The 25,487-nt window shown below is 44.9% G+C and overlaps 1 protein-coding gene across 4 annotated transcripts in view; it reads right to left on the bottom strand.

Moving 5' to 3' along the window:
• Positions 1–7,767: 7,767 nt before the first annotated feature.
• vps4a (vacuolar protein sorting 4 homolog A) overlaps positions 7,768–25,487 on the bottom strand; it is a 70,508-nt gene continuing 52,788 nt past the window's right edge. For 3 of the 4 annotated variants that reach the window (XM_061282210.1, XM_061282209.1, XM_061282208.1), the window contains 2 exons: positions 24,382–24,522; positions 7,768–9,848 (listed from right to left, as the gene is read on the bottom strand). In XM_061282210.1, coding sequence (XP_061138194.1) covers positions 9,747–9,848; positions 24,382–24,522 — 243 coding nt within the window. In that variant the 3' untranslated portion in view covers positions 7,768–9,746. Of the gene's footprint in view, positions 9,849–24,381; positions 24,523–25,487 lie in introns of those variants that run through there. The other variant, XR_009714872.1, reaches the window with a different exon arrangement.

The raw sequence follows: 25,487 nt of genomic DNA on the forward strand, positions 1-25,487 counted from the left end.
TTTACCACGACGGACCGGTACAGAGTCTCTATTACTGCCTGTCGATCTCGCGCTCCATCCTGCCCTCACTCATGAACAAGACCCCAAGATACTTGAACTCCTCCACTTGGGGCAGGATCTCATCCCCGATCCGGAGAGGGCATTCCGACTGAGGACCATGGACTCGGATTTGGAGGTGCGGTCCCCCATCCCGACCGCTTCACACTCTGCTGCAAACCTCTCCAGTGAGAGCTGGAGATCACTGCTTCAAGAAGCCAACAGCACCACGTCGTCTGCAAAAAGCAGAGACGCGATGCTGAGGTCCCCAAACCGGACACCCTCAACGCTTCGGCTGCGCCTAGAAATTCTGTCCATAAAAATTATGAACAGAATCGGTGACAAAGTGCAGCCTTGGTGGAGTCCTTCCCTCACTGGGAACGAATCCGACTTACTGCCGGAAATGCGGACCCTGAATAGACCTTACCAGGGAGGCTGAGGAGTGTGATTCCCCTCTAATTGGAACACACTCTCCGGTACCCCTTCTTAAAGAGGGGAACCACCACACCAGTCTGCCAATCCAGAGGCACTGTCCCCAATGTCCACGCAATGTTGTAAAGGCGTGTCAGCCATGACAGGTCCACAACATCCAGAGCCTATAAGAACTCCGTGCGGGTCTCATCCACCCCTGGGGCCTAGCCCCAGAGGAGTTTTTTAACTACCTCAGTGACTTCAACCCCAGAGATTGGAAAGTCCACCTCAGAGTCTCCAGCCCCTGCTTCCACAATGGAAGGCGTGTCGGTGGAATTGAGGAGGTCTTTGAAGTATTCTCCTCACCGACTCACGATGTCCCGAGTCGAGATCAGCAGCACGCCATCTCCACTGTAAACAGTGTTGACGGTGCACTGCTTCCCCCTCCTGAGACGCCGGATGGTGGACCAGAATTTCCTCGAAGCCGTCCGGAAGTCATTCTCCATGGCCTCGCCAGACTCCTCCCACGCCCGGGTTTTTTCCTCAGCAAGCGGCGAAGCCGCGTTCCGCTTGGCCATCCGGTACCTGTCAGCTGCCTCCGGAGTCCCGCAGGCCAAAACGGCCCGATAGGTTGAACGATATACAATACAAACATTGCACAATAACGCAAACTTTATATACAGTACGACATACAATACACACATATAATAACACAACGTTATTGTGCTTATTTACATATCCCCCGCCCACGAATCCGTCAAATCCTTCCTCTTCCGTGTCCGAATTGAAGTTTTTTTGAACGGTTGAATGATATACTATACAAACATTGCACAAGAACACGACGTTATTCAAACATTAATGTACATACTTACATATCCCCATCCACGAATCCGTCGAATTCTTCCTCTTCCGTGTCCGAATCAAAGTTTTTGTGAACAGTTGAACGATATACAACACAAACATTGCATAATAACATGTTGCTTAAACGTTAATGTGCATATTACCATATCCCCGTCAACAAATCCGTTGAATTCTTCCTCTTCTGTGTCCAAATTGAAGTTTTGTTTGAACAGTTGAATGATATAAATACAAACATTGCACAACTCGACAAATGTTAATGGACGTGTTTACATATCCCTGTCCACGAATCAGATGAATTCTTCCTCTTCTGTGTCCAAATTGAAGAGGTTTTTTTTGAACAGTTGAACGATATAAATACAAACATTGCACAATAACACAACATTGTTCAAATGTTAATGTACATATTTACATATCCCCGTCCACAAATCCGTCGAATTCTTCCTCTTCCGTGTCCGAATTGAACAGTTGGGCGAGTGCCGCATTCATTATGCCCGGCCGGCTTTTCATTATCCGTGTCAGTGTCGCTGCTATTCCCTGGCACTTCAGTTACCGTTTTTTTCCGTGTATAGTGCGCCCCCATGTATAGTACGCACCCCTAAAAATGGCATGCTGATGCTGGAAAAAAGCTTGTACCCATGTATAATACGCACCCAATTTTTATGAATTTTTAAAAAAAAAAATTTTTTTCTTTTTTTTTTTTTTTTTTTTTAAGTCCCAATGATCGTCACACACGCAGGGAGGCAATGGGTCCCATTTTTATAGTCTTTGGTATGGTCTTAACTAGGCTGGATGTAATTTTTTTTGTTGGCGTTGATTTCTCCGACTGCCCGTAAACGCACCACCGCGCTCCGTGCGCGCACGGGACAGCAAACGAGCAGGTGATCGAGCAAGCGTCTGATACAAGAGCATTGCGGTCGCATGGAGCGTGTTTGAAGTGAACAGCAGAGAAGAAAGGAACAAGGCAAAGTTACCTGTAATACGGATTGATTGATTGATTGATTGATTGATTGAATATTTATTGATCCCCAGGGGTGGGGAAATTCAGGCCCCAGCAGTATTCATACCACAGAGTGGGTATACAAAAGACGCACAAATGGCATGAGCGCAACTCAACAGGCTCTCATAAGGCTGCCACACAACGGCGCCACAAAGTGCTCAAGATAAAAGCCATCAAAGCGAAACAAAGATAAAAGACAAAGGAAAAAAAGTAACTGTGGCCAACCAGCACCCCTCAATACAAGAGAACACCCCAAAACACACTAAATAGCCTCCACGGGGTCCATAGACAGGTGTAGGGGCAGTCCAGTTCAACGGCGCCCAATGGACCGTGGTCGTGAATCGGTGAAAAACATCACAAAGCAGGCAAACGTGTGAGCAGCGTCCTGGGCACCCAGTCGGGTGCACGTGCAGATGGTCACCACGGGGCTAGCATGGCGAAAGTTCCGACGAGCACGAGGGAGCGGACTCCCCACAGGGGTTGCGGCTGCAAGGCCAAGGCGAGGGACCCGGTCATCACTGCCCGGATAAGCAGGAAGCCGCCGTAGAGTTACGCCGGTCTCGACCGATGATCCCGGTCCCAGGAAGAAAAAAAAATAATACAAAATATCCGATCCGAAGAGATACCGAGGTGCGGTAGAAGGCACCAGCATCGCCGAATGGACAAAAAGACAGAAAGAAAAAGGAGAAAAGAAAGAAATAAAGAGGAAAAGAGAGAACACTGCTGGGAGGCAGCCACTTACGGCGCCATACCGAAAGAGTAGGTAGAGAACTGAACTCTCGCTCTTTATATAGCTGACGTGTCTTGCGCATCCGTTCTGCGCATCTGTAATGGCGGCCTCCGTATGATATCCCGTTTGCGTGTGTGCGAGAGCGAGCGAGAGAGAGAGCGCGTGAGAGAACGCTCAACCGTAGCGCGCCGCCGACCGCCCAACTGCACCGCGCTGGTTGATTATTGTGACAGAGCCGTCGCTGAAATTTAGAAAATATTTTTAAAGTCCTGATGTACTTTCTAAAATTTAAGTGGACCTCAGTGCGCACTGCGCAGGGAGCTTAATTTGGTGCGGTCGCGCAACCGCAGCGCGCCGGGCGCTCACTGTCCCATTGCTTAAAGAGCGCCTTTGTGTTTTAGGATGAACAGCAGAGACCAAAGGAACAAGGCAAAGTGTTGTGAAATAAAATATTACCTGTAATACGCATTTTGTTATTTGCTGATTGAAACTGCTAATTAAACTGTGAATTGAAACTAATAGGAAGAAAACAACTCTCGCTCTTTATATAGCTGACGTGTCTTGCGCATCCGTTCTGTGCATTTTATTTCACAACACTTTGCCTTTCTTCCCTGCTGTTCACTTCAAACACGCTCCATGCGACCGCAATGCTCTCGTATCAGACGCTTGCTTGATCACCTGCTCGTTTGCTGTCCCGTGCGCGCACGGAGCGCGGTGGTGCGTTGATGGGCAGTCGGAGAAATCAACGCCAACAAAAAAAATTACATCCAGCCTAGTTAAGACCATACCAAAGACTATAAAAATGGGACCCATTGCCTCCCTACGTGTGTGACGATCATTGGGACTTAAAAAAAAAAAAAAAAATTAAAAAATTTTTTGTACCCATGTATAATGCGCACCCCAGATTTTAGGACAATAAATTAGTTAAATTTTGCGCACTATACACGGAAAAAAACGGTATTGTTTTCTGTGGGAATTCGTTTCAACCACACAGGTCACCTTAGTCCAAGCAAAAAAAGTAATGAGCAAGTGCTAGTCTCTGTTCTTGATGATGTTTGTGATGCACTTTATTTCTGTTTCGGTGATCTAATGGACATAGTGTATCCACCCATACTTTTAAGAATCAAACCACATTATTACTATACATGTCAATCTATTCTTGCCTTCGCGAAAGCTCGGACCACAGTTGAGACTGATATATCAGCCCAGGCATCCACAATCCATTGGCAGATAGTGTCATTTTGGCGTCTTTATACACCCAAGTTGTGTAGGACTAGGAGTAAGGCAGTAAACACAATGTTTAACGCTATTACTTCCTGACCACAGTTGCTGTAATGCTGAAAACGATGCAACCTAGTAATTCACTAGTCGTACTGAAACATTTTGGTAGAGCGCTGAGTACAACCAGTATGGATCATCAAGTTCACCAATTGGTTCAAATATAAGGCTATAAGGTGCGCTGTGTTTTTGTGAGTAAATTAAAGGCTTTTGAGTGTGCCTTATAGTGCAGAAAATACGGTAAATAATATTGTTACATGGCCAACTCCTACCTGGTGGTGCTTTTCCCTCGCAGGCGGCCGGATGCCGCACCTCCCGCGCTCGTCCTCAGTCACGTCTGCAGTGACTGTGTGAGGACACTGCTCACAGTCACGCCCTGCGCTATCAGTGCTCATATCGCTGTGACCTTTCTCTTGCTTTCATTGGCTTATGTAGGAGTTGATCTCAGTCAAGACTGCAAGGTCACACATCACACAGGCTAGTCGCCCCCTTGCAGGACGGCAGCCAAGAGTACTATAAGAGTGTATTTAAACGCCGTTCTCCCGTCACACCTGGTCGGTTGGTCTCGCTTGCCGCTAATTATTTTCTCAATTAATTTCTTATAAAAGCACGCCAAAAAGTGAAGCCGCAACAGGTGAAGCACAAATTGGTGAGGGATTACTGTAGATATGGTTAACTTGCTGGGAGAAAACCATCAAAGAATAGAACATTAATTTCCTTTTCCTAGTAGGTGGCGCTACTACTACAATGAAAAATAAGTTAATAAGTGTCATCAGGCCAAGCCTCTCATCAAATGTGTAAACATTTCGACAAGATGGGATCTTGTAGTTTATGTTAAAGCAGCTTTTAAAGTCAAAGCTCGGCTAGGCCCTATCACACTTTGTGGCACCATAATAGGCACACCCTCACAAAATTCAACATAGAACACGATGCAGGTCTTCAAGCTGTTGTGACATATTTTCAGTTGGATCCATTGAAGGGCTCGGTGCCACCAAAAGTTGCGATTTCTGTAAATGTGCAAAAATGGGCCAAAATGAGAAATTCTTTCCTTTTCATTTTTCTATGGCTGCAATGGACATATCGTACATTTTGGTGCGCTAAGCCTGCCTTGCAAATTTTTGTAGGTTTATGAAAAACGGATCAGGGCTAGTTTTTATTTTCTTCTCTCGGTGTCTCTAAAGGGCCATTTTGTTTACATCATTTATGACAAAAACCTCACCAGCAGAGTGGAATCAGCAGGATAAGATCAACGATTCGATCACAGGTCTTGGGATCTTGCCTAGAAACTATGCCATGTCACTCACTGAGATATCAAAATGGGGCAGAAGATGGCGATGAGGAGGAAGTGGGGGAGTTTTTAACAACAAAAACACAATACTGAATTTCAGAAATGTGGATTCATGCCGCCTGCTTACCAAGAGAGGAGATACCGGAAGTTGAGTCGGTGAGAAGCGTGCTGTACTACTGACATTTACAAGCACAAAGCACAAAATTGTTCTACTGAAACAGGGAGAAAAATTGTAAGGGGACCATATGTCTAGTATATTAACAACAATTTTCACAAACAAAATGAAAACGTTGCATGGAAAGCTGACGAAGGAAGGGAAAATTCAAGACACTTGGACAGCAAACTGCAAAATCTACGTATAACCAAACAGATAATCTCCATAGAATATCAAACCGGTGCAGATGAGCACACTGGAGGAATTGGAAATATTTGCAAATTGAGGTATGTTTAAGCCCTATGAAAATGATTCATGAGCCCAGCTCAATTGTCGTAAGATTTGATTTGGTTTCAAATTGTGTTAACACACATTTGGAACTAAATCACCAGCCAAGATCAAATAGCCCCAATAAAGATATTGATCCAAATTGACATGACTGCGTGAGTCGTTACCTTTCGTAGTGGAGGGGTTTGCGTGTCCTAATGCTCGTTCTTTGGGGCTTTTTTGGGGCTTTATGTCCCTGGCAGGGTCACCCATGGCAAAAGGGTTAGGACAGCCTAGAACACAGTTTGATTTTTGACGTTGCAGTCGTGTCATTGGATTTGCCGCTGTACGTTTTGGACACTCGGGCGAAGAGAAAAGCAGCGCTGTCAACTGATCACCACCCGGTGGTGTGTTGGCTCCAATGGTGGGGGAAGATGCTTGTCCGACCTGGCAGACCCAAACGTATTGCCCTGTCAGAAAGAGCTTCAATTCCCACCTTCCGCAGAGCTTTTCCCACGTCCTGAAGGAGGCGGGGGACATTGAGTCTGAGTGGACAATGTCCGTGCCTCATGTTGCCTTGTGCTAAAGAGGACATGTCCTTGAAATGGCTGTTTCAACAAGACAATGACCCCATACACACTGGTAAACGAGCAAAATCTTTTACAACCAATAAAATATTTTGGCGTGGCTGGCCGAATCCCTGAACCTAAATCCAATCAAAACTTGTAGGGTACCATTAAAAAAGCTGTTTGTTAAGCAAAACCAAGAAATGTGAATGCTTTGTGGAATGTTGTTAATAATTTTGGAGTGGAATAACACCTGAAATGTGCCACAAGTTAGTTGACTTCATGCCTCACAGAGTAATTATAATAGCTAATATTCACAAATTCATAATGGGTACAGTACTTGCTCTTGATGTGGCAGCATATAAAAAAATGTCCAAACCCCTGAAATGTCAATTTCTATTAATGCACCTTAGTGGTAATGTTAACATGACCAGTCGCAAAAGTGGGCCTGACAGGAACAATTAATGATGACCCTTCACAGTGTTACACCTCCACATGAATACGACGATGCGCTCACAGCATACATAAGATATCTCTTCCACATAAACTTGTATCTTGGTCAAAGATAGATTCCTGGTACCATGAGGCACCAATCTTCAACTTGCAGCAGCTGACAAAAGGATAAATGAAGATGCAACAAGTGTAGAGGATTGATGTCTTTGAGCCTTCGCCAAGAGAGAAGGGACTTGGACTCATTAACTAGAAAACTGTTTATCCATCCATCCATTTTCTGTACTGCTGTATCCCCACGGGGGTCGCGGGCTTGCTGGAGCCTATCCCAGCTGTCATCGGGCAGTAGGCGAGGGACACCCTGAACCGGTTGCCAGCTAATCGCAGGGCACACCGAGACGAACAACCATCCACACACGCACTCACAGCTAGGGGCAATTTGGAGCGCTCAATCGGCCTACCAAGCATGTTTTTGGGGATGTGGGAGGAAACCGGAGTGCCTGGAGAAAGCCCACGCGGACACAGGGAGAACATGCAAACTCCACACAGGGAGAGCCGGAGGTGGAATCGAACCCGCACCCTCCTTACTGTGAGGCGGACGTGCTAGCCAGTGTGCCACCGAGCCGCCTTAGAAAACTGTTTATTCTGTAGTAAATAATTGAGTGAAATGAAAGACTGCATGCTGTTGGATGCATTAATGAACAGTATTCATTAGAATTAGCAGCAGAGTAAGCTTGACCAATCTCCTTTGACTTTAATCAAATATTTTTGGGAAATAAAGTCTCAGTGCTAAATCATCAACAAATGGACATTGTTTGTTGACTATGAGAAATTTAGTACTTATTTTCATTGTTTAGGAATGCTGATATGAAGAGCTTGTCACATAAAATGTACAATTCTTGAGTAGTCACCAATACTCAAGCACTGATACTGGTACTTGTGATACATAAAATTTCGCCCAAAAAACAATGACATAATCTCAAAGAAATACCGTATTTTCCAGACTATAAAACACAGTTTTTTTGTAGTTTGACTCATACTCAGAGCGACTTACATCTCAAATTATTAACACATTATTACTTGATCATTAACATATTACTAGTACAGGGTTCGTCAAAATGATCTGACACATTTGTAGGTTTAAAAAAGTGCAAATAAATTAAAGAAACAAAGATATATTTTTTTGTTTTTTAAAAGTACATATGCCATTTTGTTTATTTTCATTTAATTTTCATTTTGTTTTCGAATAATGTTATTTTATTTCGTTTCAGTTGCTAACATGAATTGGACCTGTGAGCATCGCGCTTACATTGTGGAAACGTTTATCAGGAACAAATCTTTAACTGCAACACAACGAGCGTTCAGTTTGCCCTTCAGACTTGGTAGACATGATCCCGTACCTGCTCGAAACACAATCTTGTCATGGGTTACTAACTTCAGAGCCAGTGGATCAGCACTGAAACGAAAATCAACCGGCCGACCTCGCACCGTCAGAATGCCAGAAAATGTGGCAGCGGTAAGACCAAAATAACATTATTCGAAAATGAAACAAAAATAAAATGAAACGAAACAAAACGGCATACATATGTACTTTTCGAAAATAAAAAAAATACATTTTTGTTTCTTCAATTTATTTGAATTTTATTAAACCTACAAATGTGTCAGTTCATTTTGTCGGACCCTGTATATCACCTCACATGTTATTTTCACTCTAAACCGCATAAGGGCGCGCTAGGCCTGTGGAATAATTGGAACTGCAATTGACAATGAGTCTGACGTCAGTGCCGCATCTACTTCCAGAGTCAGCCGAAGATTTCAACAGATTTAATGATTTGGAGTGCCACGGATGGTTCAATAAACTTGTTTATGTTATAGTTATTTTATGTATACAATCAAACCTTGGTTTTCGAACGTCCCGGTTCTCGAACAAATCGGAATTTGAATGAAAAATTCGAGATTTTTTGCTTCGGTTGTCGAACAAAATTCGGAGGTCGAACCTCGCGAGATGAGCCGAAAGGACCCGAGAAAACCCGACCGCCCAGCCCGGATGCCGACTGACTCCATTCGTTGTTGTATTTTTGTTACTTTGAGGATTGTATTGACAATCATGCCTCCAAAGAAAGCAAGTGGAAGCAGTAAAGCCAGCCTAAATGACAAAGACGCTCGCTCTTAAAGCAATGCAACTGAGTGCCCGGCGCGCTCGGACCAAATTAAGCTCCCTGCGCACTGAGGTCCACTTAAATTTTGGACAGTACATCAGGACTTTAAAAATATTTCCTAAATTTCAGCGATAATAATGCGACCAGCGCGGTGCAGTTACGCCGTCGGCAGCACGCTACGGTTGCGCGTTCGGCGGTGTGGTGCAGTTGCGCGATCGGATAAAAATGCGCAAATGAAAAAATGCTTAAAAAAGGCGTTGTTTTTTTTAGTCTTGGAACGGATTAAAATTTTTTCCATTGTTTGTAATGGGAAAAATAGATTCTGAATTCGACTGATTCACTTCTCTAGCCGCCTTCTGGAACGGATTGTAGTCGAAAACCGAAGTTTGACTCTATTTGTAATGGGAAAAATACAGTAGATTCCAAGAAATCCAAGAAAGGCAATAAACTAGTTGCAGTCAGGTGAGGTAAGGCTATACGTAGAGCATGGTACAATGATAAAAATACTAGGGGCAGTTTGATTCATTTAACGTTGGGGAAATCTGTCATTCAGCCCTCCATCCCAAAGTCCTCTGTGAACTTCTTGACCTTGAGCAGATCTTCAGTGTTGACTGTTGGACGAGTTGTTGAAAGAGACCGCAGCATGTCCGTCTGCAAGTGGAAACAAGAAAAACTTTACTCTATCTTGTTACACAATTTCAAGGTTCTCACTCTTATCTTGAAATTACTTTCCAGGACTTTACGGGAGCTGTCAAGGACTTTTATAGCACAAGCCAACTTATCACTGGAGTCAGGTCGCGGGGGCAGCATTTTTATTAGGGATTTATTTCATAAGGTTCTCCAGCCTTAAGGCAGGGGGTGCTAGTGATCCCGGGATGCTTCATGCGCTGACCTATAGAGTAAGAGATCTGCAGTTCAAATTTACAGTGAACAACTGAGGATCAGTCGTCCATTTATTTTGTTTTACATTAGATTTTTTTTATCGTTTTTACATTTCGTTTTACAACGGGAGAGTACCGTTTTTCTCCATATATAATGCGCAAAATTTAACTAATTTATTGTCCTACAATCTGGGGTGCGCATTATACATGTTACAAAAATTATATAAAAATTATCTTTTTTTTTTAAAAATCCGTATATGATACAAAGACCGCCATTACAGATGCGCTTTCTTCTCTGCTGTTCACTTCAAACATGCGCCATACGAACACAATGCTCTCGTATCAGACGCTTGCTCGCTCACCTGCTCGTTTGCTGTCACAATGTACCCTACACAAATCCGAAACATTTCTTCTCTATCGAGTTTGCTAGCGCATGCACAGTGATACTGACCGGCAGAATAACATCCAGTTGTTCCAAAAGATGATCTTTTTTCTGAAATAATTTTACGTTTACGGACTTAAGTAGGAGTCAAAATTTGGGTGCGTATTATACATGGGTACAGGCTTTTTTCCAGCATCAACATGCCATTTTTAGGGTGCGTATTATACATGGGGGCCCATCAGCCATAAAATGCTCAATAAAGGGGGAAAAAGGCTGTAGTTCCTTGCCCTACCTAACCTTGACCCAACATACCTTCTCAACTATCCCTGTCCGTCTTCCTTTTCATTGTTGACTTTTTGTAAGGTTTCGTTGGAAACAGTTTAAAACATTAGTCAGCTCTTGTTTTTCCTCACTGTGGGAACATCTAAAAGCATCTCTTCCCTTCACTACCTAATTATTTCATTCACTGCTTTTATCAAGCAAATGTTTAAACATGTAACCCTGAAAACTCTTCTCCTTTTTTGTTTCTGAAGAGCTGAATAAGAAAACCCTTGAACCCTTATTTACTGAAAGATGAACTGTTGGATTTGGGAACGTGAGCTGGGTTTAGACCGTTGTGAGACAGGTTAGTTTTACCCTACTGATAATGTGTCGTCGCAATAGCGACGACGACACTTTATCAGTAGGGTAAAACTAACCTGTCTCACGACGGTCTAATCCCAGCTCACGTTCCCTATTAGTGGGAAACAACTACTAGATGGTTCGATTAGTCTTTCGCCCCACCTTACAATGAAGTAATGTGTTCACGGCACACCTTCAAACACATGAGTATAGTTCCCTTGAATGTTTTGTGTATTGCAGGAACAATTTCACCATCAATAGTGAGTGATCATTTGCAGACATCATGGTTGGAGGAGGGCATCTTAGTAAGAGCGGATGACGGGAGGGACATGGGCCCCTCCATGAGTCGTCACCTTATCGTGGTGGAGGGGTTTGCGTGCCCCTATGATCCTAGGAGCCATGTTGTCTGGGGCTTCATGCTCCTGGTAGGGTCACCCATGGCAAACGGGTCCTAGGTGAGGGGCCAGACAAAGCACGGCTCAAAAAGCCCCTTATGATGAAGAATATATATGGAAACAGATTTCCCTCGCCCGGACGCAGGTCACCGGGGCCCCCCTCTGGAGCCAGGCCTGGAGGCGGGGCTCGAAGGCGAGCGTCTGGTGGCCGGGCCTTCGCCCATGGGGCCCGGCCGGGCAAAGCCCGAAAAGGAAATGTGGGTCCCCCTTCCCATGGGCTCACCACCTGTGGGAGGGGCCAAAGGGGTCGGGTGCAGTGCGAGCTGGGCGGCGGCCAAAGGCAGGGACCTTGGCGGTCTGATCCCCGGCTGCAGAAGCTGGCTCTTGGGACATGGAATGTCACCTCTCTGGCTGGAAAGGAGCCCGAGCTGGTGTGCGAGGCAGAAAAGTTCCGACTAGATATAGTCGGACTTGCCTCCACGCACAGTTTGGGTTCCGGTTCAAGCCCTCTCGAGAGGGGCTGGACTCTTCCACTCTGGAGTTGCCCACGGTGAGAGGCGTCGAGCAGGTGTGGGTATACTTATTGCCCCCCGGCTGGGCGCCTGCACATTGGGGTTCACCCCGGTGAACGAGAGGGTAGCCTCCCTCCGCCTTCGGGTGGGGGGACGGGTCGGAGTCGGAGTCAGCTTTATTGTCAATTCCTTCATGCCAAGACACACAAAGAAATCGAAATTACGTTTCCTCCATCCCACGGTGACGAGACACAGTACACGAGTAACATACAGGTAAACAACGGGGGAGAGAGTTCAGGACCCCAAAAGCCTGGAGATCACAAACTTCGCCAGAGGCGAGCAGTGCTTGCATCCCACCACAGAGTCCCGGCACCATTCGCACATTCCACCTCTTCGCGATGTTTCCCCTCGTACAATGGCCCGGTCCGCCCGATAGCACGCTAGCCGCTCCAGATGCACAGCTGTTACGCATTGTCTGGTTCGTAGATCTCAGCAGGCATGTTGATGCCCAGCGATCGAACGTTCGCCAGAAGAAAGGAAGGCACGGCCGGGCAAGCTGGGTTGGCCGCCAGCCTGGCCCGGACGCCCCCGCTCTCGCCCCTCTTCAGCCTCTTCGCACACCGCTTCCGACGCTTCAGGACGGAGCAGACCGAGCCCTTTAATGTCCCCGCTTCAAAGTCCAGATCGCCACAAAACTCGCTTTCGCCGATGTCGAGCAGAACCAGCCCGCTGTACTTGTAGCACAACCTGGTGCGACGAGACGAACACACAAAACTGTCGGAGAAACCCACATTAAACGACAAAACAAAACACCGTTTGGGACAGAGAGAGGCCGCTGCGTGTCCACGCGCCGCCATCTCAAAGTGTCCTGACTGTTGTTTGTGTCTATGCACCAAACGGCAGTTCAGAGTACCCACCCTTTTTGGAGTCCCTGGAGGAGGTGCTGGAGAGCGCTCCTTCTGGGGACTCCATCGTTCTACTGGGTGACTTCAATGCTCACGTGGGCAATGACAGTGAGACCTGGAAGGGCGTGATTGGGAGGAACGGCCGCCCCGATCTGAACCCGAGCGGTGTTCTATTATTGGACTTCTGTGCTCGACACGGATTTTCTATAATGAACACCATGTTCAAACATAAGGGTGTCCATGTGTGCACTTGGCACCAGGACACCCTAGGCCGCAGTTCGATGATCGACTTTGTAGTCGTGTCATCGGATTTGCGGCCGCATGTTTTGGACACTCGGGCGAAGAGAGGGGCGGAGCTGTCAACTGATCACCACCTGGTGGTGGGTTAGCTCCGATGGTGGGGGAAGATGCCGGTCCGACCTGGCAGACCCAAACGTTCTGTGAGGGTCTGCTGGGAACGTCTGGCGGAATCCCCTGTCAGGAAGAGCTTCAACTTCCACCTCCGGCAGAACTTTTCCCAGGTCCCGGGGGAGGCGGGGGACATTGAGTCCGAGTGGACCTTGTTCCGCGCCTCCATTGTTGAGGCGGCCGACCGGAGCTGCGGCCGTAAGGTCATTGGTGCCTGTCGTGGCGGCAATCCCCGAACCCGCTGGTGGACACCGCCGGTAAGGGATGCCGTCAAGCTGAAGAAGGAGTCCTATCGGGCCGTTTTGGCCTGTGGGACTCCCGAGGCAGCTCACAGGTACCGGATGGCCAAGTGGAACGCGGCTTCGGCGGTTGCTGAGGCAAAAACCCGGGCGTGGGAGGAGTTTGGCGAGGCCATGGAGAATGACTTCCGGACGGCTTCGAGGAAATTCTGGTCCACCATCCGGCGTCTCAGGAGGGGGAAGCAGTGCAACGTCAACACTGTTTACAGTGGAGATGGCGTGCTGCTGACCTCGACTAGGGACGTCGTGTGTCGGTGGGGAGAATACTTCGAAGACTACTAGAATACTCCTCAATTCCACCGACACGCCTTCCATTGTGGAGGCAGGGCCTGGGGACTCTGAGGCGGACTCTCCAATCTCTGGGGTTGAAGTCACTGAGGTAGTTAAAAAACTCCTCGGTGGCAAGGCCCCGGGGGTGGATGAGATCCGCCCGGATTTCTTAAGGGCTCTGGATGTTGTGGGGCTGTCATGGCTGACACGTCTCTACAGCATCGCGTGGACATCGGGGACAGTGCCTCTGGATTGGCAGACTGGGGTGGTGGTTCCCCTCTTTAAGAAGGGGGACCGGAGGGTGTGTTCCAATTACAGGGAAATTACACTCCTCAGCCTCCCTGGGAAGGTCTATTCAGGGGTGCTGGAGAGGAGGGTCTGTCGGGAGGTCGAACCTCGGATTCAGGAGGAACAGTGTGGCTTTCGTCCTGGCCGTGGAACAGTGGACCAGCTCTTCACCCTCAGCAGGATCCTCGAGGGTGCATGGGAGTTCGCCCAACCAGTCCACATGTGTTTTGTGGACTTGGAGAAGGCGTTCGACCGTGTCCCTCGGGAGGTTCTCTGGGGGGTGCTTCGGGAGTACGGGGTACCGAGCCAACTGATAAGGGCGGTTCGGTCCCTGTATCACCGATGCCAGAGTTTGGTCCGCATTTCCGGCAGTGAGTCGGATTCGTTCTCAGTGAGGGTTGGACTCCGCCAAGGCTGCCTTTTGTCACCGATTCTGTTCATAGTTTTTATGGACAGAATTTCTAGGCGTTGAGGGTGTCCGGTTTGGGGACCTCAGCATCGCGTCTCTGCTTTTTGCAGACGACGTGGTGCTGTTGGCTTCTTCAGGCCGTGATCTCCAGCTCTCACTGGAGCGGTTCGCAGCCGAGTGTGAAGCGGTCGGGATGAGGGTCAGCACCTCCAAATCCGAGTCCATGGTCCTCGATCGGAAAAGGGTGGAATGCCCTCTCCGGATCGGGGATGAGATCCTGCCCCAAGTGGAGGAGTTTAAGTATCTTGGGGTCTTGTTCACGAGTGAGGGGAGGATGGAGCGCGAGATCGACAGGCGGATCGGTGCAGCGTCGGCAGTAATGCGGACTTTGTACCGGTCCGTCGTGGTAAAGAGAGAGCTGAGCCAAAAGGCAAAGCTCTCAATTTACCGGTCGATTTACGCTCCTATCCTCACCTATGGTCACGAGCTATGGGTCGTGACCGAAAGAACGAGATCCCGGATACAAGCGGCCGAAATGAGTTTTCTCCGCAGGATGTCCGGGCTCTCCCTTAGAGATAGGGTGAGAAGTTCGGTCATCCGGGAGAGACTCGGAGTAGAGTCGCTGCTCCTCCACGTTGAGAGGAGCCAGATGAGGTGGCTCGGGCATCTCATCAGGATGCCTCCTGGACGCCTCCCTGGGGAGGTGTTCCGGGCATGTCCCACCGGTAGGAGACCCCGGGGACGACCCAGGACGCGCTGGAGAGACTATGTCTCTCAGCTGGCCTGGGAACGCCTTGGGATCCCCCGGGATGAGCTAGATGAAGTGGCTGGGGAGAGGGAAGTCTGGGAGTCCCTCCTGAAGCTGCTGCCCCCGCGACCCGACCCCGGATAAGCGGAAGAAGATGGATGGATGGATGGAAGGGGGAAAAAAATATAAGTCGCACCGGAGTATGAGTCGCATTTTGGGGGAAATTTATTTGACAAAATCCAACACCTAAAACAGATATGAACCACCAACAACAGGCTAAACGATACGATATGCTAACTTGACTGACATAAACACAAACGAGGACCTGAGACTGGGCCTGACGTAACATTAACAGTTATTCAAATAACTAACATAATGAACACGTTTATCAAACCATCTGTGTCACCAAATCAATAAATCCATCGATCGAATCCTTCATCGTTTCTGTAAACAAGACCACGTGTGCGGCGTGCTGCTGACGTCGGACTCGTTGTCGTCAGGTACATTTCAAATTATTCCACAGGCCCATATAACAATATTTAAACTACATATCAAATACCGTTTTTTCCATGTATAATGCGCAAAATTTAGCTAATTTATTGTCCTAAAATCTGGGGTGCGCATTATACATGGGTACAAAAAAAAAACGAAAAGAAAATTTCTCAAATTTTTTTTTTTTTTTTTAAATCCGGATATCATACGGAGCCCGCCATTACAGATGTGCTTTCTTCTCTGCTGTTCACTTCAAACACACTGCTAGATCACCTGCTCGTTTGTACCCTACACAAATCCGAAACATTTCTTCGCGATTGAGTATGCTAGCGCATGCGCAGTGATACTGACCGGCAGAACATCCGGTTGTTCCCAAAGATGATCTTTTTTCTGAAATAATTTTACGTTCACGGACTTAAGTAGGAGTCAAAATCTGGGTGCGTATTATACATGGGTACAGGCTTTTTTCCAGCATCAACATGCCATTATACATGGGGGCGCATTATACACGGAAAAAAACGGTAACAATAATATAAACAACAATTTTATTGAACCATCCGTGTCACTCCAAATCAATAAATCCATCGGAATCTTTGTCTTCCGTGTCACTTAAAATAAAAAAAAATAAAAAACGCAGCTGTTGACTCCAGAACTACGTGCGCCGCTGACGTCAGACTAGATATATCAAATAAATGTACCGTATTTTTCGGACTATAAGTCGCTCCGGAATATAGGTCGCATTCCCCATAAAATGCACAATAACGTGAAGAAAAAACATATATAAGTTGCTCCGGAGTATAAGTCGTATTTTCGGGGAAATTTATTCGACAAAATCCAACACCAAGAACAGACATGAACGAGCAACAACAGGCTAAACGATAGGTATGCTAACGTGACATAAACACAAACGAAGAGCTGAGAACGGGCCTGACGTAACATTCAGAGTTAGTCAAATAACTATTACACAAATAACACGTTTATAAGACCATCTGTCACTCCAATTCATTAAATCCATCAATCGTCCTTTATGTCAACAATGGGTGCGTGCCGCTGACGGCGCTTGGACTTCAAAATATTCCACAGGCCCATATAACGATATATGAATTATATCAAATAACTATGATATAAGCAATAATATTATCAAACCATCTGTGTCACTCCAAATCATTAAATCCATCGATCAAATTCCTTGTCGTTTGTCAACAACGTCGCACGTGCGCCCTGACGTCAGCCTCGTCGTTATTCCACAGATCTAGTATATAACTATATTGTAGTATTAACAAAGTACAAGGAAAGACGTGGGTTTGTTAAACGGTCTTTATTTAACAAGACGAGTTCAATGAGCCAACAACTACTGAACTGTAACGATAAAACATATACAAGTTGCTATACGAAATGAAATATACCAATATCCGTAGAGTATGACCGGGCGTGCGTAAAAGCCATGTCCGAGCCCCATCCACCGTCCCCGGACAGCCACCCGGCCGAGCGCCGGCCCCCAACTTCCATCCACGGAGGTGAACGAGAGCTCCGTAGAGTAGGACCGGGCGTGCGTAAAAGCCATGATAGTTTTTCAAACCTTCTCTGTCACTCCAAATCATTAAATCCTTCAAACTCTTCGTCCTCCGTGTCACTTACAAAGCCGCTAATAATGCCGGTAGTACGTGGGGCCCTTCGTCATCTTCGTCATCCCGTGATCGAATCGTTGTCCTTTATGTAAACAACCGCCGCACCGCGCTGCTGAAGTCACTTGAAATTCAAATTACAGTAATCCCTTGCTACATCGCGCTTCGTTTATTGCAGTTACACTCTTTTTTTTAATTTTGAAAATTTGTGATAAAATCCACATATAAGTCGCTCCTCACTATAAGTCGACCCCCCACCCAAACTATGAAAAAAAACGCGACTTACGTATAGTCCGAAAAATATGGTAATAAAACAACAATTTTATTGAACCATCCGTGTCACTTCAACTCATTAAATCTATCGGAATCTTCGTCTTCCGTGTCACTTAAAAAAAAAAACACACACACACAGCTGTTGACTCCGGAACTACGTGCACCGCTGACGTCAACCTCGTCGTCAGTTGCGGCTCCAATTATTCCACAGATCTACGTATATATTATAGTCACGCCCCGTATGCCACCGATTGCGGCGGGGACTCCCCGAATACCGCCGATTGCGGCTGGGATCTACGTATGCCTTCAATTTTGGCGCGGACTCCCCGAATGCCGCCGATTGCGGCTGGCACTCTCCGAATGCGGTTGATTGCGGCGCTGACTCCCCGTACGCCGCCGATTGCTGCTGGTAAACCCCGTATGCAGCCGATTGCTGTGGGGACTCCCCGAATGCCACCAATTGCGGCGCAGACTCCCGGAATTCCGCCGATTGCGGCGTGGACTCCTAGAATGCCGCTGATTGCGGTGCGGACTACCCGAATGCCGTTGATTGGGGTGCGAACTCCCCAAATGTTGCCGATGGCGGCGGGGACTCCCCGAATGCCGCCGAGTGAGGCTGGGACTCCCGGGGAATACAATATAGCAATACCGTTTTTTTCCGTGTATAGTGCGCCCCCATGTATAATACGCACCCTAAAAATGGCATGCTGATTCTGGAAAAAAGCCTGTACCCATGTATAATACGCACCAAATTTTTATGAATTTTTTATTTTTATTTTTATTTATTTTTTTTAAGTCTCAATGATCGTCACACACGCAGGGAGGCAATGGGTCCCATTTTTATAGTCTTTGGTATGGTCTTAACTAGGCTGGATGTAATTTTTTTTGTTGGCGTTGATTTCTCCGACTGCCCGTAAACGCACCATCGCGCTCCGTGGGCGCATGTGGAAAAGGCGTGCGGACGTGAAAAAGGCGGCTCTGTATGGGAGAGACGTTGAAGAGGAATAAAAACACCCTTGGAAACCAAAACTTGCCCCTCGTCGTGACTCGGAGCCGCAACAAATGTTTCGGATTTGTGTAGGGTACATTGTGACAGACAGCAAACGAGCAGGTGATCGAGCAAGCGTCTGATACAAGAGCATTGCGGTCGTATGGAGCGTGTTTGAAGTGAACAGCAGAGACGAAAGGAACAAGGCAAAGTGTTGTGAAATAAAATATTACCTGTAATACGCATTTTGTTATTTGCTGATTGAAACTGCTAATTAAACTGTGAATTGAAACTAATACTAGGTGGAGAACTGAACTCTCGCTCTTTATATAGCTGACGTGTCTTGCGCAACCGTTCTGCGCATCTGTAATGGCGGCCTCCGTATGACGTCCGGTCCGCGATGGAGATTAAAAAACAAACAATATTTGACAATAACACACCATCAAGGATTGCAGCATCGCATCAAACGATGTGTCGTCAATTATGAATTTTACTGAGTAAGTGTGTTGGGCAGGATGGCTGAATGCGATGCGCGATTGACAACAAACAAGAAGAAAGGTGATTTCAAGTTTTATTTCGAGGGAGATTTGTCATGTCTCGTCCACAGTTTTGCTATGTGTCTAGGTTGCCATAGTTTCTGTTCGCGTCGCCCCTCTCTTCCTGTGTCACCTCAATCGATGTAACGTGTTTTGTATTTAAGTCCTGTCTGCCCCTCGCTCACCGTCGGATCATTGCATGTGTTACTGTCATGATGTGGTTTCTGTTCCTGTCTTTGGTAATGTCACCCTGTCTTTTTGTTCCACAACTTTGTCGGTCAGTCCTGTTGTTGGTTTTGGAGTACCATGACTTTCTTTAAAAAAAAAAAAAAAAAAAAATTACAATTTTTTTGTACCCATGTATAATGCGCACCCCAGATTTTAGGACAATAAATTAGTTAAATTTTGCGCACTATACACGGAAAAAAACGGTATACTATGTAACTATATTGTAGCGTTACCAAAGTACCAGGCAAGTACCAGGTTTGGTAACCGGCTCTTTATTTCACAAAACAAGAGCTCAATATATGTGTGCTCAAAGCAACTACTAAATTTGGTACTAAAAAAAAATCCCCACCACCCCTTGCTGCCTTCAAGATTTAGGTGAAACATAGAACCGGGAATGCTTCTTTAAAAAAAAAAAAAAGTGTTTGGGGCACTCTCGAGCCTCTTTTTTTTTCTTCAAAGTTGTACCTAAAACCTCTTAATGATACTGGTTTTCATTCCAGGTCTGATGTGTGTTTGCCTAGGTTTAGACCCTCCAAAAACACCATGATTTTTCTTTGTAAACAGCTAAATCACCTATATAACATTACATTTGAGGTTGCCAGACCTCAGGATAGTACCAAATGTAAAGTATTACCGTTTTTATGCATTGCTTCATTTATTGCCTGTGTGAAACCAAAAGTATTGATTATTGTCTGAAACGGCACGGTAAGTGGTTCTGACAGTAGCTTCATATATTGCCACAGATAATTAATGAATTATCGTCATGAGTCACCAAGTCCACAAATCCACAAATTCTGAAAATTCATCTAAAAAGTAAGCGTAAGCGATAAATACAACCCTGCCCTGTCATTTTGTTGTTACTGTTCACAAGTACTCTCGTTATAATAAAGATGCATACATGTCCAACATACTTCATGAAGGAAAACATTTAAGTAGTTAAATTAACAGCCTGTACCCATGTATAATACGCACCCAAATTTTGACTCCTACTTAAGTCCGTAAACGTAAAATTATTTCAGAAAAGAGATCATCTTTGGGAACAACCGGATGTTATTCTGCCGGTCAGTATCACTGCGCATGCGCTAGCAAACTCAATAGCGAAGAGATGTTTCGGATTTGTGTAGGGTACATTGTGACAGCAAACAAGCAGGTGATCGAGCAAGCGTCTGATATGAGAGCATTGTGTTCGTATGGAGCGTGTTTGAAGTGAACAGCAGAGAAGAAAGCGCATCTGTAATGGCGGCCTCCGTATGATATCCGGATAAAGAAAAATAAAAATTGTACCCATGTATAATGCGCACCCCAGATTTTAGGACAATAAATTAGTTAAATTTTGCGCATTATACATGGAAAGAAACGGTATATCAATCGATATATATATATATTTATTGTGGGAGAATGGTTCCTTCTGAGACTGGTTTTTCATCCCCTTCATGTACCTCATGTTGCTGTCATTGAAGCACAAACATTCCGAGTATATTTGAAGCACTTCACGCTCAAACCTGGTATCTCTATGGATAATGTTGTGATCACCAATCCCAGAAAAACACTTTACTTCTATGATCGTGGTGAAATACTGGCCAATATTGCAACTACCGTAATTTTCGGACTATAAGTCGCACCAGAGTATAAGTCGCACCAGCCATAAAATGCCCAAAAATGTGAAAAAAAAACATATATAAGTCGCATTTTGGGGGGCAATTTATTCGACAAAATCCAACACCAAGAACAGACATGAACGAGCAACAACAGGCTAAACGATACGGTATGCTAACGTGACAAACACAAACGAGGAGCTGAGAACGGGCCTGACGTAACATTCAGTTATTTAAAAAAAACTATTACATAAATAACACGTTTATAAAACCATCTGTGTCACTCCAATTCATTAAATCCATCAATCGTCCTTTGTCAACAATGCCGTGTGCCGCGCCGCAGTTCAAATTATTCCACAGGCCCATACAATGATATATAAACTATATTTTAAATAACTATCATATAAACAACAATATTATCAAACCATTTGTGTCACTCCAAATCATTAAATCCATCGATCAAATTTCTCCTCCTTTATGTCATCCTGGTGACAGAGGACATGTCCAGAGGATATGGCGCTTTAAAGTGTTAATTACTTTATTTGATTTTTTCTCTCTATTTTTCATGTTTTGAATATGTTCAAGATAAAGATATCAAAGCATGTGAAGTGATCAACTATACTAAAAATAACATGTGAAGTGGTCAACTACACTTGTAAGTAAGTGATGTGTTAATGATCAAGTAAGAATTTGTGAAAAAGAACATATATAAGTCGCTCCTGAGTACAAGTCGCCCCCCCACCCAAACTATGAAAAAAAAACGCGATTTATGGTCCGAAAATTACGGTATTTGGAATTATCTGGATTTCTATATAATTTGATTCAGAAAATGTGATCTGATGTAAAAAGACACAACGAAAGACAAAACAGTGTCATATTGTCCCTGCAATGCTTGCGTCTCCCCATTAGATGGTGCACTGACTACTGGTCGACCTGTGAGGGAGGCAGGGAGGGAAGGATGGATTGGATGTCAAATGCAATGACACTGACTGCACTGTGTCTTAGTGCCATAGGGGTAGTTAATACTTGCTCAATGGACCGTTTTACTGTTTTCACCCATTCTTCTTTTTTCTTTTCTTTTATCATTGTGTTTTCTGGTGGCTATCGGTGGCTGTGCTACAGTGTCATTTCAGACTTGGCATAAACATTACAGCCAATTAGCGTCTTCGTGCTTTGTTCGCTTGTTTAAATGTTTACAGGATTATTTTAAGGAACGGCTGCGTTTCTGTGTGGACAGGGCCTCAAACTCTAACCGCGCAACCAGTTTGTGGCCTTATTAGATGAGTATGTACACCTAGCAAATCAATTACCTAGCACTTTGAGATTCCTCAGAATATAAAGTGTGTTGTAAATATAATTTATTATTATTATTGTTATTTATTTTGCTTGAGACCTTTGAATATTTAGCCTGATCTATTTTTTGGTCCTTGTTCCCAGCCTGTCATCTTGCCCACATTTGCTGTACACCCGCTTGCTTCCAGCAATGTGTCAATGACTCAACTTTGAGATCCTAGTTGCTGACCAGTAACGCTCTACCTGTGGCCACTCCATTCCTTACACCACCTGTTGTGCAATAAATATACAGTAATCCCTCGCTACATCGCGGTTCGTTTATCGTGGTTTCACTACATCGCAGATTTTTTTTCCAAATTAAAAAACAAAAGTCAAAATAAAACTTCTAAATCGAGGAATTATGGCACGAACGTTGCCCACACGCCAGCAGAAGGCAAGGAGTGCCCACACAATTGCAGTGCACTTGTAACTTTTTATAAAACAATTGTTAAAATAACAAGAGTTCTAAAAACATATTTACAGTGTTGTACCTTGTTATAGATAAATTGTTCTAATAATAAAAGAGTTCTAAAAACATATTTACAGTATGTACACTTGAACCTTGTTATGACAAAAATTTGTAATAATAAAAGTTTTTCTAAAAACATATTTACAGTATGTGTTAAGAATTCTCCATGTTATTTATGTTATTCAGCCGTGCTTTGATTTGAGGTAGGGTAATTTATTTTGAAGGCCGTTTTCAGGTGATACCACTTCCTGTTTTACGTTCGTGTACATATGTCGGTTACAGTGGTACAGGAGTCATTGATGATGTAAGTAACAAGAGAAATGAACAATCACATGTGTGATCAGGGGTGGGCAAACTTTTTGACTGGCGGGGCGAATTGGGTTCTAGATTTTGACCGGGGGGGCGTACCAGGAGCCGATAGATGTAGTGTTTGTGTGAAGTACCGTGTTGGCCCGAATATAAAACGACCCCGATTATAAGACGGCCGACCCTTTTTCAAGACTCAAGTTTGAAAAAAGACTATTTGAACACCAAATTTAATTTTTATACAGAAAATAATTGCATCTGAAACAAATGATTATAGCAATATATTTGAGAGAAAAAGCATGTTATTTTGCCTCATTCAAATCATGCAAAAACTGTCTATCACATCTTAATATCTGAACATTTAAATATGTAAAGTGCAATCACATTTGTAAATGAACAGCTTCTGGTTTTTGAAATGTAAAAATACCAATCTACTGTGATAAAACAACAAAATTGCAATAACTGCATTAACCATCAAAGTGACGTCTCACTGTAGTCTTGAAACAAATCTGAATAAGGAAAAACACTGCAATAAAATAATGCAAACTGCTACCGCTATTGTTGGGGAGCCTGAGGACTGTATAGGTTGTTGGACCCGGATGGTTATGCTCTTTTCACTTGCGCTACTCCTCCTGTACTTTTGCGCTATATACTGACTGTCTGCTGTATGCACAATTGCTCCATTTCACCCATGTTGCTCTTATTTATTCATTGCTCTTATTTATTCATTGTATTTGCCTTCTTATTTTTACTTTTTGTATTGTTTACTTGAATGTTTTGTTTGTCTGTGGACCAATTGGGTGTAATATGTCTTGTCACCGTGGGATAATAGGAAACGCAACTTCGATCTCTTTGTATGTTTTGATACGTGAAGAAATTGACAATAAAGCAGATTTTGACTTGAGTTTGACTCTTTTCCTCGGGCCACTCATTTTAATGGAAGGATTTGTGGGTGGCATTAGCGTAAAACTGTATCTGAATGCTCAGCGCGTGAATTACGAGAATGCTGACGTCGCAGCCCACAGTCGGCACTGATGGAAACAGAGCACGGAGTGCACCGGGTCCGTACTACTTAGTACGTATTGTACACGCACTTGTGAGTGTGCACCGAGCTTTCTGACACGGCTTCCGGGAGTAAATGCGTGGGCGGGCGCTTCCCCATCTATTGGGGAAACATAGTAATTGCAGGGAAAATGACTAAAAAATGTTTTACATAGCTCACCATGCAGACTATTGGCTCAAGTAGCTTATCACTAGGCACATCCACCCAGGTCATCTCAAGGGCATCAGGGTCACCAGGTGAACAAGGCGTCAATAGGTCGTCCACCATGACCTGGTTGTTGCTGCGGGACGGGCCACGAACCTGCAGGGGTCATACACAAATATACTTTGAACAAAACTCCATTGTAAAGGACAACCCCACAGTGGTCACAGAAATGACTTGAATCAGACAAAACTAACATTAAAAAGTGGAGGTGCGAGCAGCTATGAAGGTCCTTTGCAGCCCAGGCCACTCCTCGATCGATCGATCTATCTACTTCGTGCTTTGTGGCACATAAGGCCTTCAGAGAGCGCTTTCACGATCAGCTGCTGCAGTCCTCGCTTCAGACCATGACTTACATCCTGCTTCTTTCCTTTCTTTCTCGACAGTACGCCTCCAGGTGGTCTTCGATCTCAAATTCCTTGTTTGGCACGCTCAAACATGGCGAATAAAAAACTCTTGAATCTTGAATCTTGAATCTTGAATCTTCCTGTCCTTCTTTTTCCTTCTGGTACCCAGGTCATGGCTGTGTTGCAGTCGTTGTGGTCCTGCCGTTGTATGTGCCCTATCATTTTCCATCTACGCATCCTAACTTCTTCACTCAATGGCTCCACTTCAGCTCTCTGTGGTAGGTCTTTAGTGCTGATGTGGTCTTGCCAATGTATGCGGAGTACCGTTTTTTTCCGTGTATAATGCGCCCCCATGTATAATACGCACCCTAAAAATGGCATGTTGATGCTGGAAAAAAGCCTGTACCCATGTATAATACGCACCCAATTTTTAAAAGAAAAAATATTTTTAATTTTTTTTTTTTTTTTTTAAGTCCCAATGATCGTCACACACGCAGGGAGGCAATGGGTCCCATTTTTATAGTCTTTGGTATGGTCTTATATGTATAGGTATGTATGCCCCTCGCTCACCGTCGGATCATTGCATGTGTTACTGTCATGATGTCTGTTTGGTTTCTGTTCCTGTCTTTTTGTTCCACGTCTTTGTCGGTCAGTCCTGTTGTTGGTTTTGTTGTACCATGATTTTCTTGAAAAAAAAAAAAAAAAAATTTTTTTTTT

This window comes from Syngnathus typhle, linkage group LG7 (assembly GCF_033458585.1).
Source record: "Syngnathus typhle isolate RoL2023-S1 ecotype Sweden linkage group LG7, RoL_Styp_1.0, whole genome shotgun sequence".
NCBI classification, from domain to species: domain Eukaryota; kingdom Metazoa; phylum Chordata; class Actinopteri; order Syngnathiformes; family Syngnathidae; genus Syngnathus; species Syngnathus typhle.